This window comes from Sycon ciliatum, chromosome 3 (assembly GCF_964019385.1).
Source record: "Sycon ciliatum chromosome 3, ocSycCili1.1, whole genome shotgun sequence".
Taxonomy (NCBI): domain Eukaryota; kingdom Metazoa; phylum Porifera; class Calcarea; order Leucosolenida; family Sycettidae; genus Sycon; species Sycon ciliatum.
This window is the reverse complement of record NC_088645.1, coordinates 27,939,332-27,953,424: the sequence shown is the minus strand read 5'-3', so window position 1 is coordinate 27,953,424 and position 14,093 is coordinate 27,939,332. Positions and strand designations below refer to the sequence as shown.

The following is a 14,093-nucleotide window of genomic DNA, read 5'->3' as shown; positions in this document are numbered from 1 at the left end:
CGTTTTAATTACCAATTTTTCCCTTATTTGAAGAAACGTTATCGTGAACCCGGTTTGACATGTCTGTGTAAAGATGCGCAAACAGCCATGCATGTTCTTTCCGTCTTACAAACATCGATAAACTTTCTGCACGGTAACATGCCAAAATTACAAAAAAGGTTAATTTTTTTGGAGACTTTACTTCTACCTGCAAACCCCAGAAACGGTCCTTCACTGCGATTCAAATTCAAAATTTCATTTAAAACTCACAAAAGATATAATTTGGAAATCTGATGACATATTTGCAACAAATGCACTGCGCCTTGCTAGCGCTGAAGCAGGCAAGAAAGGGCAATGCACCGAATAGAAGAAACAGCAACTTTCCTCGTAGTATCATAGTCACAGCAGATCAATACAAAGTCAATCACTAAAAAGAAAAGAAAAAGGGAGTGCTGCTCGAGGCGAAAGGAAACCGAAACTGGGGACTGGTCAAAATCGGCCACAAAACATAGTGTGAGTACATACCATACAGTTATGTATATTTTAAAGGAAGCATACAGCTTGCTAAACTAGCTCAGGCAACTTCCACCAAGAAACTAGGGATACTATCTCTACAAGTGTAAAGGAAAAAAACAGAAAGAGCTAAAATACAAAAACATAGGACATGCAATCACATCCTGCGATGCTCAAAATATACACAACATTGGGGAGGACTGCACGCAGAAAAAACAGAGTGGACAGGAAAGCATTGTGAAAGGGTGTTGGTAAGCAGGTGTGTGTATGTGTTAGTGCACGTGTATGTGTTAGTGCGAACACATGCGCGCGCGCGCGTGTGTGTGTGTGTGTGTGTGTGTGTGTGTGTGTGTGTGTGAGCGGGAACGCATGTGTATGTGGTTGAGTGGCAGTGGGTGTACATGCGATGGTGTGCATGCATGGGAGCGCATGTGTGGGTGTGCATGCGTGGATGTGGATGTACATGCGTGGATGTGCATGTGTGGATGTGCATGTGTAGATGTGCATGCGTGGATGTGCATGCGTGGGTGTGCATGTGTGGGTGTGCATGCATGGGAGCGCATGCGTGGATGGGCATGCATGGGAGCGCATGTGTGGGTGTGCATGCGTGGATGTGGATGTACATGCGTGGATGTGCATGTGTGGATGTGCACGTGTGGATGTGCATGCGCGGATTTTTATTTTTATTTATTTTTTTATTTTTTACGAAGTCCACTATGCTGTGCATGCGTGGATGTGCCTGTGTGGGTGTGCATGTGTGGTTGTGCATGCGTGTTAGGGCCGATAGTGACAGACACACCCGAGCGCGTCAGCTGGAAGAAGCGTGGCATAGTTTCAGATAGGCTTGCCCGAGGCTCTGGAGTACAGGAAGATGGAGAGGAAGAGAGAAAAACAACAGGGAAAGACAGACACAATGAGGAAGCAGGAGTAGTTGCTCACGGCCAACAAAGGCCGATGACGATAACATTGAGAGAGAGAAAGAGATAGAGAGAGAGAGAGAGAGAGAGAGAGAGAGAGAGAGAGAGAGAGAGAGAGAGAGAGAGAGAGAGAGAGAGAGTAGTAAGTTACATTTATAAAGACAGGTAAGTCTAACAAATGAGGACTGAGACCTCTACAACAGGGTTTTTACGCCTGAAAGCAGGTGCATGATTTACCAAGCAGGTTGTCAGTCTAGATTTTATGCGCAGATGGAGAAAAAGCGCAGAATTTTGTAATGAGATGAAAAGCAGAAATAATAAGAAATAATAAGAAAAGATGAAATGAAAGCCTGCTCACAAACCCGCCCAGCCTTGCGAACTGGGTATGGTGGATTAAGAACCCGGTTCAACGCTCGAGCAAGCGCTCTCCACTCAAGGTGTTCAAAGCAACTGATAGGAACTCATATGGGGAAATTAGAGAAAAGAAATAATAAGATAAAGAGAATAAATTTCAACGCACCTCAATAAACGGAGCACCACATACAGTACCTCAGAAAAGTGGATCTTCCGACCAGTGTTTTTGTTGACGTCGCAACCAGATGATGTAGCTGCTTCGCAGAGACGTCTTACTGCACAAATTACAAATAAATTTTATTCTTCGATTAGAAAACCCAAGCGCTTTCAGAGCCCTCCGAAGAGAGTCCGGGATGAAACCACGCACACCTACCTCAACCGAAAAAGAAACGACCTGCCACCCGTTTGCTCGGCATTGATCGGCCAGATCCGCATACCGCCTGTCCTTCCGCGAGTTACTGACACTGAATCTGTCCTCAGCACAAACTGTCAACTCCATCCAGAATACAATCCTACGACTCGTAGAGTACAGAACTATATCTGGTCTTAGGGTGGTAAGTGCAACACAGCTAGGGAAAGAAATCTTTGCACTAACTGAGTCGACAAGAAGTTTCCAGTCTGAGGCCGCTGACAGGAGATCAGTCGTAACCAACTTTCGTCTGGGCTGAACGCGAACTGGCTTCTCTCCCGCCTTGCAAAACGAGATGAAGTCAAGCTCATTCGAATTTTCGGTTTGTACGGTGTTTGCAGCAGTGCGGATTCGAATCTCCTCACGCATGTTCCTGACGATGACCCCGAGTACGTTGTCGTGCCTCCAGGTGTAACGTCCCTGGTCCAGCGCTACGCGCCAAGCGCCAAGCACGTGGCGCGTAGTACAGGCCCAGGCACAGCACAAACTACAGTACGGATCCACTACGGTGTTTCCCCAACGGCGTAGGTTCGTCGGAGAAGGTAGCACGTCGAGGGTTGATGCGAGAAGAAATTTCAAATCCTTACCAGTACCACCGTACAAAAGGAATTTCCACGAGAGGTCCTGCCACATCACCGATGTCCACTCCAACCACTTGCCTTGCACCTGAAGAGTCTTCAGCCTCAAAATCTGCTCCTGCGCGTTGATCTCCTCAAATGTTTGAAGGAGATCCTTCCTCGGGGGTTTGGAATGCTGCTTCGGAGCACGAGCACCCAACCCTGCACGATGACTTGAAGATGACGGTGGACGGAGAGTCCCTGAATCTACTGATGCCTCTGCACACTCCAGCTCTATTGTCGCCGCATATCGCTTTGTCAGCTTCGCATCCTTACTCCGACAAAGAGTGTACAGCGCCCTCATGCGCGCGTCCCCACTCGATCGAAGAATGTGCCATTTGATGGACTGGCACTTTTTCCACACCGTAGGAAGGTAGTGGAGGCGTAAGCCAAAGCGTTTGCGACTGCCAAAAAAAAGAATGGCAGAGTTTGCGCATCGAGGTAGGCCTGACCATTTCTTCAGAAATGGTAAACACATAAAGTGCAGTTCACGTACAAAACCTTGTGTGAGTTCAAGAACCTGGAAAGACGAGAGAGAGAGAGAGAGAGAGAGAGAGAGAGAGAGAGAGAGAGAGAGAGAGAGAGAGAGAGAGAGAGAGAGAGAGAGAGAGAGAGAGAGAGAGAGAGAGAGAGAGAGAGAAAAAGAGACAGAGAGAGACAGAGAGAGAGACAGAGAGACAGAGAGAGAGAGACAGAGAGAGAGACAGAGAGACAGAGAGACAGACAGACAGAGAGACAGAGAGAGAGACAGAGAGAGACAGAGAGAGAGACAGAGAGAGAGAGAGAGAGAGAGAGAGAGAGAGAGAGAGAGAGAGAGAGAGAGAGAGAGAGAGAGAGAGAGAGAGAGAGAGAGAGAGAGAGAGAGAGAGAGAGAGAGAGAGAGAGAGAGAGAGAGAGAGAGAGAGAGAGAGAGAGAGAGAGAGAGAGAGAGAGAGAGAGAGAGAGAGAGAGAGAGAGAGAGAGAGAGAGAGAGAGAGAGAGAGAGAGACAGAGAGAGAGAGAGAGAGTGAGAGAGAAAGAAAGTGGACAGTGCATGGAAGGAAACAGTTGGAAAGCATCATCCTATGTCGTCCACATGTATCAAAGGAGACGATACCCTCTGTTTGTGGTGCGACGTTAAATAAACTTCTACAACAGCAACATCAGACACAGGTTGCGCTTGTTTCAAAGTCATTGCACCTTGTTTTGGTTCCAGTACGTTTGTTTGATACATTCGGCTGTGTTCGCGCAATGCCGATTCCGGTCGCTGAATGAATGGAGCAGAATCGTTGTCGGCGATTCCAAACAAAAAGTGGAATGAGTTCTCATTCCGAGCGGAATGACAATGCGCTTCGGCCACTGTGGCCTTTGTCGCTGTTGCATACCTCCGCCAACAAACTTTAAACTCGATTCTTGCCATACGCAATGTTGCCGGACATTGTATAGGGTATAGGGCGGCACTGCAAGCTCGGCATAGTTACTTGTTGGTGGTATTTTGACCCTTGGCTGCCTGAGAAAGTGTTCGCACAGGATAAGAACTGGAAAGATGGCCTCGCACCTCTCCTCCTCATCGTCGAGCAGGGCCTCTAGAATCACAGCGAGACTAGCAAGAACTCATTGTCGAGCCCCACGATCCACAGCACCTAATCTTCCAAACAGGTACTGAGCCTGCCACTTGGTTTCTGCTCACTGCAGTGCCTAATTTCTGTCAAATAAAAAAAGAGCCTCAGTTACGTGTAGAACTAGAGATGTTTCTGTGTCTGAGACGAGGTGTCGAATAGTCATGATGAAGTAGTGGACAAACGCCATGTATAGGCACCCTAGTCACGGGTGCTCGTAGATCTACGCCGCGTTTGGCCGCACCATCATCTGGACTGTTGTAAGGGGCATGCAGAAATGTGCGCAAGCAAAAAAGTAACTACCGATAGCCTTGGCAAGGCTACAAAACAACAGGTGAAGCTGGTATACAAACAAAACAACCAACCATCATTTCCAGAGTTGCACAAAACGCCAGATTCACTAGTCAACGCGGGCGGGTTTGTTTGCTACCCTCATTCCGATTCCGCAATGGGTACCGACTGCATTTCATGCCCATTCGGGGAATGACCGAACAAATGCAACCTTAAACTTTCCATGTATAAGTAGTGCTGGGTTGTAGGAAGTGGACTTACATAACTACGTCAGCAGTTCAATCTCCCCGGAAGAAGATACTTCTTCAATTGAGTATACATGGGATTTCGTTGCGGGTGCAACAACTACAAATGGTCGTGCCACCTTGCATTTAGTCGTTGACCTTTGCGGTACCCGTTGGCTGACTGCAATTGTTGTTGTGGTTGTGTCTGGCTGGGCTGCAGCCTGTTGGTCATCACCACCTTCCTCCTCGGTGGTGTTGGGGGGCAGGATATCCACGGGGACAGTGGCAGGAGAGTCCACAGGCAGTGTCCTGTTGAAGTGGAATTGATGACACCAATAAGTTCGATGTACTTGCACTTTTAAGTGCAAGTACATCGAAAAGAATGAACTGCAATTCTGACGCTCGTCATATAAAACCATTCTGCTCTATCATTTATTCTATGTAACTTCTACTCGCCATGGGTTTTGAGCCCACATGGATCCTTTTCTCCATGTTCTCGTTTTATTGTTTTGTGCAGCTATGTTTGGGAGATTGTGGTAATGAGCACGCCATCAGTGTTGTACTGACCAGATAAACTTCGTGTCTTTTCATTACTTTCTTGCCAGTGCTTCTTTTCTATTCTGCTATAGGCTGTCGAAGTGCCTACGTCACGCTGCCTGAAAACTCGTAGTCACATGTAGTTACAAGCCCAAGTGGTAACAAACAAAAGTCGCGTCACCTGCACTTGTCGTGTTTCCAACGGTTACAGCATCACTTTGACTGGGGCGCGCTGGTGCAGATTGCGACTTCAAAATTTGTTTTACTTCAACAAGTTTCTCCTTGGCTCTCAAGCCATCGTGCAGTGTTTACCTGCTGAGTGTTACCCAGCACCTGAGAGATAGGAGTTATGATTTTCGCTTGCCGCTGGACAAGGAAACCAGCCCAGAGTTGGTTGGTCTCAGAACCAAAAGAAATCAGCGATCACGGTGATATAAATAACAGAGGCACCGATCATTGTTTCTTGGCCGGCGACTACATGTAAAGTCAAACGACAGTACAGGCACAGCAGTGGCCAAGCAAAAAAATCAGCTACGGCTTCTCCTTCTCTACAAGGCGAAAACTAGAAACTCGGCGACAAGTAGCAGTTTATTTGAAATAAATAGTCTCGCTGGCGCTCTCCTCAGTCAAAAAGATGCTGTAGCTGTGGTCACTGCATAATGCTGCTGCCACTGGAAACACGAAAAGTGCAGGTGACGCGACTTTTGTTTGGCACCACTTGGCCAAGTAATTACGCGTTGTCAAGAAGCTGTGACGTCAGAGTTCGACGGCCTACTACGTCTCTATAATCAAATCGTTAATCCAGTATTCGGTAGTATTCTAGGGTGTTGACATGGGGGTTTGTCTAAGACCATGATTGAGAAATAGATGGTACCAGGTTCAAGTCCTGCCAGGAAGCGGAAGGATTTGTTCCAGCTGTGCTGCGGCCCATAGTCGATAGGAAACTCGTGGCCTGGCACGAGGGAAACATGAATGCAGCAAATGAGCTTTTCGGTCTCGGACCACTTTGGTGGTGGGCCTCCCACCGCTTTAGGAGCTGCTTCTGCACTTTAAATCTTTGAAGGGTGGTGGAGTTCCTACGGATGCTGAAAATTCAGTCTAACTGAGTCTTGAGCGGACTGTGAAATTGATTTCTACGTTTGTTGCCAGGGGGTGACTTGGGCCTGTGGAGACTATCCAAAACTGTTATTATTGTTGATGTTATCATTTAACTCGGATGGTGAGCCAATTAAATTATTGTGAAAAGAAGAAGGACAAAATGTTACGAGTTATGAATAACTGTCCACCATTTTGTCGCACTCTCTGACTGTATAAGATCTGGTTACGTTGGTGGGCAGTTAGTCATAACTCGTAACATTTTGTCCTTCTTCTTATCAGGATGTTATCATTGCATGTGTAATATGCACAGACATACCACTCTGCCATACTCCACCATTGAGAAATCAATGTGTTATGCACAGACATACCACTATGCCATACCCCACCATTGGAAAATCAATGTGTTATGCACAGATATACAATTATGCCATACCCCACCATTGGAAAATCAATGCAACTGCGTTTATATACAATATTTTTTTCTTTTTTCTCTATTTCGGACATACTTTTTGCATGTGCAATGACGGAGACTCAATCGATTTAGGCTAAGGCCTGTGGAGAATCCATAAACACAATTGAAGGGCTCCAATTCAAAACGCTATAATGACCAAACCGGAGCTTTTGCGTTTTTTTGTAATGGAAGAATTCATCATCACGCCACGGACGTCTGTGTGTGTCGGTTTTACGGGTCAAATTGAGATACATCCCAGTCAAAATGATGCCTAAAGTTTGCGTTCTTCTGCAAAACACGATAAAGGTCATTGCTGCTGCAGTGCAGACCGAAAAGAACAAAGGAAAAACTGCAGTTCCTGAACTTTCCATAAAACGGTTTTACATCGTGTTGAATCGGAGCCCTTCAATTGCAAATGCGATGCAGAGGTGGATCGTACTCAAATCCGAACATAAAAACGGACACATCGATGTTGATCAAAAATTGCACAGTTTTAATTGATCCTATCAAACTATTGTCAAAGTGAGATGTTGAAACTTGGGCAGTTATTGTAGAAGAAGGAGGCTGCTCCAGACGTTAGACCTACTCAGCTTACTCCAGTTCAGCTGATGAGTCAGTGATGACGAGAGGGGAATTCCCCGAAACACTGTGTGTTGAGCAGAGAGTGGTGCTTTCTTGCAGGCTTCACGAGGGGACCGCCTGACGTACTTTTCATGTGCTCCACACGGCAGTCGTGAGTCAGTCGTCTTGGCACGAAGTGCAAGTTCAAACGTTTGTAGCAGCCATCTTCTTGGACTATTGCTAGTGCCGAAAAATGGAGAGGATTGAAACACTCCTTCATAGATAGTCGCAGCCTGAAACTTTGGAACCTGAAAAAATAGATTGTTGTAGGTGACCTTCATGCAAAACAGATTTTTGCCAAAATGTAGGTAACATTCCATTTCTCCGTTTCTACCTTGTTCGCTCACACATGATGCAACCAGGCGAAATTGTTTCTGTGCGCATTTCTCCACCATACAGGGTTTTCTCATTGTAAAGGCAGGGCAACATGTAACTGCTGGTGGCACTTCGGATGTAGGTAATTTCCAGAGCCACTAGCCATGCTTCATATCCTATGAGCGCATAGACGTAAGTAGCGTAAAGTACAGCGAGTACGGCGCGTCCTTTTCTGCTCGTATTGTGGACGTGGTGTCCTGCCTGTAGGTCATACCACACGAACCGTGTATACATATTGCACGTTGTGCAGTCAATCCGTATACACGTTAACTTTTGGCGGACACGAGCTGCACACAAAAACCTAAGTGTGACTTTAGTACACTAAGGCTCTCACATCGCACACAATCTATTGCACTCTGCCATAGGATTATGTTTTCCCTGGCTGTGAAATCAAGGTGGGGTGCTCTGGTGGTAATTTACAGTAGAGACCAAGAGCAAACAGTACACAAGCCGCCGCCACACCAGTATAAAGTAGAAATTTATAGTAAGATCCTACCTGTGAACCTTCTTCATCTTGAAGGTGAGAAGGATGGCACATGCCACTGTCACGATGCTTACTACACTAGCAATGCCAACGATAGCTGCAGTTGATACACGCTGCTTTGTAGAATCATCGGCAGTGGAAGGCGGATGCAAGGATCGTGTTCCACTTGACATAGCTGATTATAAGATGTAGGAGGTAGCGAGTTTGTGTGAAGTAGTCGTGGCGTCGTGGGCAGAAGCGCCGATGAAGTGGTAGTTGAACCGTAGGTTGTGACATTTTGGGCCACAAAAGGACATAAACAGAAACGAGGCATTCAGTACGAGATGTCGAGCAGCAACTAGTTACTTCTGACACACTGAGTGGTGTGGTACAGGCATACTGGGCCTACACAGAGTACACACCGAACCTACCATGAAAGACACATACATTCTTGCTCGCCTAGACGTATACAGCGTGCACACCGAGCCACCATGAAAGACACATACATCTTTGCGCGGCTAGAAACAATTCTGACACATGTTTTTTCTAGTACATGCTGCAGAAAGTTGTTGTCACTGCTCTAATGGTCACTTCTGCACCAGTAGATGCAACACAGTGGTCATGCAGTGTTTTCAAAACCCATTGCAGTGCTTGATGCACTCACTGAAAGTGCAAGGCAAGGAGAAACAGAATCGAACGTACCACTGGTAACAGGACTTGTAGGAGAGACTACTAAATAGAACACAGCAAAATACACGCACATATATACCGACACACAAGCATATGCGTTACACACAGAAAGGCAGAGATGGAAAGAAGCAAGTGAAAACCTAGATTGCAGCTACTAGTGATCCCCATGTGAAGTACACATAGGTTTTGCCATACAGGAGTGTGCACTCAAACATTGCCAGTGACATTAGTGTTCAGCGCCTGTCTCTGTCTCACCCAAGCATGAACCATGGCACAATTCACAACACATCAATGTGAAGTTGTGTGATGCATAGCACATAAGTCACTTACCCACACACTTGCTCCCCGCCCATATATAGTTTAGTTTACAAATACAGTTGACAGTGCCTTGTCCCATCACGTGATTACAGGATTCAACATTGATGTCATCGGAACATCTAACTTTGCAACCTCCTGGAATGGAAATAGAAGAGAACGGGTGCAAAAAGTGTGCCATTTACCGGTATTATTATAGACCAGCATGTTTGTGTGTTTGCTTGGAACTAGGATAATTCAAGGTCTATTTTAGACGTTAGTTTTATTACGCAAGTCGTCATTGTCGGCAAAAACGGATAGTGAGCGTGAAATTGTGTGCTAGAGTGATCACTATATTTAGATAGGCATAGCAAGTGGAATGTGACCTCCATCACCAGTTAGTAACACTTTGAGACACAAATGACCGGTGCACAACTTCACGGCCATTTGAAACCGCTTTCCAACTGTTCTCGTTCGGCAACTCGACAGACCCAGATAAAGCTGGAAAATAACTCACTGCTTAACACTCTTAAAACCCCGAAAAAACAACCCTCATCACTAGTAGTGTGGAAACGATCTCACCGGGTACTCGTTAGCTCACTCGCCAGAAACTCGGTTTGTTTGTGCGGCCAGCTCATGTGCACTAACGAACACCGCACCGTAAAATTCCGTAAATAAGCCCACCCTAAATAACGCCCATGTCCGATAATAAGCCCAGTTATAGGCGGTGCACACTTCAAGTCCGTTTTAGCGCCCATGCCCGAAATAAGCCCAGGGCGTAACGTGTCGTGCCATTTACTTACCATAGCAAGTGGTTTACATATCAAATCTGTAATTTATCACTACATTCTTGGTTACGACCAAATTTCCAGCTGTGGTTTGATGTACCTGTACCGCACTCAGTATGAATGGCGGTTCACTGAAACTAGTGGGTTACTGATAAATTCATCTTCTGTAGATTGCGTCGGAAATAACGCCCATGCCCTAAAATACGCCCATGCCCAAATATACGCCCGGTTTTTGACGCTCTGCAAAGTATATGCCCGGGGCTTATTAAATATTTTACGACTCCCTGGTACGAAGAGTCCAGTCCCATGCAAAAAGAAAATCACTCGCAGTTACAGTGACCGTATGCCTGCACAACGCGAATGTGTTTCAGTTGTCGTTGCAGCTTTGGTGGCCTCCACTGATGTCTTGTTCCGCATCTGCTGATCTGTCGCAGGACATGCTTCTGTCAACTTTCCATTCGAGTAAAAGTTACTCCAAGTCATTTGGAAGTTTTCTCCCGCGATGCAGCGAAGAACAGGGCTACTTGCAATCGTTGCAAAACGGTCTATTCTTACAAAGGCTGCTCAACGACTGCGCTGAAACGACATCTCGGCACCAAACAGTAGTCCGAAGTGAAGCAGAAGCAACCCCAAATACCAGCAGTGATAATTATTTGAACCAGCTGAATTGAATAAGAAATCGAGCTTAGAAAAAAATACGTAAAAAATCATATTGCCACATCAATGAAACTCGTTAGCTCTCTCGATAGCTTGCTCGTTAGTGGAACTGTTCGCTGGTTTGTTAACCCCTTTAGCGCAAGCGTCATACTGGTACGACGCACATGAGTTGCATGCCCCACGGCCGTGGTACTAGTACGACGCGCGCTGTACACTGCACAATGAACCTGCATCTCATAGTCGTGGGGTCCGTGTTGAGTCCATAGCGACTTATTCAAACTATCGTAACTTACTCAATATTTGGTCGATTCTCACAATCGAAACCTGTATCTGCACGTGAAAACTCTCAGTTGGCGATAGAAACAATCGCCGATGCGTTACGACTACCGGTTGTTGAGATATGCGACTGGACACGGCAAATTTCAACTAGATTTTTTCGTGCAGTCTGCAGAACACGTATTTTCCATTGTGGATCATTTTTCCCGCTACTTGCTGCCATGGAAACAGGATTCAAATGATGGTAGTAGATCCCGTGAGTCTTGACAAAACATTTGAGCTCGATACAAGCAAGGAGACCGAAATGGCAGCTGAATATTTGACCCCGGTTAGTCTTGGCCGTACTCGAGTCTGTCGAGCACGTTGATGAAGTTTGCCAGACTGTAGCACGGGGTTTTGGTTTTGCTCCGAGCTGGGTTTGCCACCAGTTTGTTCCTCGGCTCAAGACCTTTCCAGGAAGTTTAAGATCGTGGAATTCGTCCAACGGAAGGTAAAGTTATCGATCCTTGAACAGGTAGTACTTTCATGGGAAAATACGATTTTTACAGGTGTTGACGTTTGGACGCGTTCAGGTAGCGTGGTGCTAAAGATACGCTTGTTTCAACACCAATAATAACTAGTGTACCGACTTACTTTCACATGCTGGTGGTCTTGGGTTCCATACTCCGCCACTCTGGCATGTAGAATAGGTCACATCCAGACTGGTGTTAGCAAGAAACCCCGTTTGACACTGTACTGATATGTTCGTACCAATCGCCCTGCTAAAATCAGTAATGGGTTTGAAGTTGTGTTTTGCAAAAATGAGATCTGGACAAAGTTCTGGAAACAAAGAAGAGAACATTGAAGCCGGTTGTAGGTTTTGTGGTAGCAAGTCTTCAGTGTACAATAATGGATAGAGTGAAGACTTGAGAAATAAACCCTGATCGGAATTTCAAAATTTGGGACTTGATGGAGAGTTGCAAAGTATTAGGAAATTAGACCAGGTTCCTCGTACTGCTCTTTTTCTCTCCGAAACTCAACACTTGCTAATCAGATACGAAAGAAAGAAAAACGTCCTCAGTCACACCACCAGGACTCGAACCAGGGATCTTCGCGAGAAAGGTCCCTGGTTCGAGTTAGTCCCATATAGTCCCATATTAGCTGCATTATGTGAAAGTGAACAAGCGCCCTACATCAGAGCATCCGGACACGAGTCCGTGTATGGAAGGTGTGGGGGAAAGCATACGGGGTGCAGTGACAGCCGTACAGCCAGCATGCAACACAGAGTGTGCATAAACCATGAGCGGAAATCACGTATTATTCATGCCGAAATGTCAAAATAGGTCATGCACAAGTGCTACAAAACTAGGCTATTGTTCTGTCGAATATAAATACTCCAACATAGTCGGAGACCAGGTTCTAGATGCGCCTATGAAAGAATATTCGGGACGAGAAAAAGTGGTCGGATCGATAAGGTTGTCGGAGACTCAAGTTTCACTGTGCAGGAACGTAGTGTTATTTTGTATCACACATGTGCAATAGTCAGGTGTACACACACACACACACATGTGCAATGTTCAGGTGCACACACACACACACACACACACACATGTGTGCAATAGTCAGGTATACACACACACACACATGTGCAATAGTCAGGTGTACACACACACACACATGTACAATAGTCAGGTGCACACACACACACACATGTAGAATAGTCAGGTGCACACACACACATGTGCAATAGTCAGGTGTACACACACACACACACACACACACACACATGTACAATAGTCAGGTGTACACACACACACACACACACACACACACACACACACACACATGTACAATAGTCAGGTGTACACACACACACACACACACACACACACACACATGTACAATAGTCAGGTGTACACACACACACACACACACACATGTACAATAGTCAGGTGTACACACACACACACACACACATGTGCAATAGTCAGGTTTACACACACACACACGTGTACATACACGTAATACTGAGAGTGAGACACAAAGCTAATAAATCATTTCTCAATTTCATTCTCCATTCCACTCCAGTAACCATGCTGTACAGTACACAGTCAGTTATTGAGAGATTATTGAACAGAAAATAGGAAATGGTTTCAAACTTACCTACAATGTTGAGTTGATATGTTTGTGTTGAGTTGTTATCCACTGTTCTGCAATGATACAGGCCAGTGTATGATGTGTCCAGTATAGGATGTACTGTGGTGTTCACCAGTAGTCTTCCAAACACTGTGAAGGATCCTAACTCAGCCAACACTAGACTACCATCAGTCTTCTCTAGTCGAATGAACGGTCCTGATCCACTGGCCACAAAGCATACAGGTAAGTAACTGGTAACATTGGCTGTAGGTTGTCCATCACCAAATGTCACTCTGTATGGTGCTAATTGCCGTGTACCAGTAGCAGATAGACCGACAGTTTGACCTGTATGGGCATACACAGGGGTACAGTGTCACAATGCTAACTCAATACATGACTACCAGCAATGACAATGACCTGACAATACTATCATAATGTTAACTCAATACATCACTACTAGCAATGACAATGACCTGACAATACTATCACAATGTTAACTCAATACATCACTACCAGCAATGACAATGACCTGACAATACTATCATAATGCTAACTCAATACATCACTACCAGCAATGACAATGACCTGACAATACTATCATAATGTTAACTCAATACATCACTACCAGCAATGACAATGACCTGACAATACTATCACAATGCTAACTCAATACATCACCACCAGCAATGACAATGACCTGACAATACGAGCACAATGCTACACGTTGCATTAGCCTTCACACAAACACCAGGGAAGCAAACAACATTGTTATCTGACACACATGAAAATAATGACATTGCCAGAACCAAATTCATCCACCATAATA

General features: G+C 45.5%; 1 protein-coding gene across 1 annotated transcript; it reads right to left on the bottom strand.

The window, feature by feature from the left end:
* Positions 1-219: 219 nt before the first annotated feature.
* LOC135812966 (uncharacterized) lies at positions 220-13,997 on the bottom strand. Its single transcript, XM_065326185.1, has 8 exons — positions 13,934-13,997; positions 13,295-13,612; positions 11,786-11,971; positions 9,468-9,587; positions 9,150-9,179; positions 8,481-8,643; positions 4,940-5,211; positions 220-1,348 (listed from the first exon to the last, which is right to left on the bottom strand). The coding sequence occupies exons 1-7, from the start codon at positions 13,995-13,997 to the stop codon at positions 4,944-4,946; spliced, it is 1,149 nt and encodes a 382-aa protein (XP_065182257.1). The 3' UTR covers positions 220-1,348; positions 4,940-4,943.
* Between the last annotated feature and the right edge of the window lie 96 nt (positions 13,998-14,093).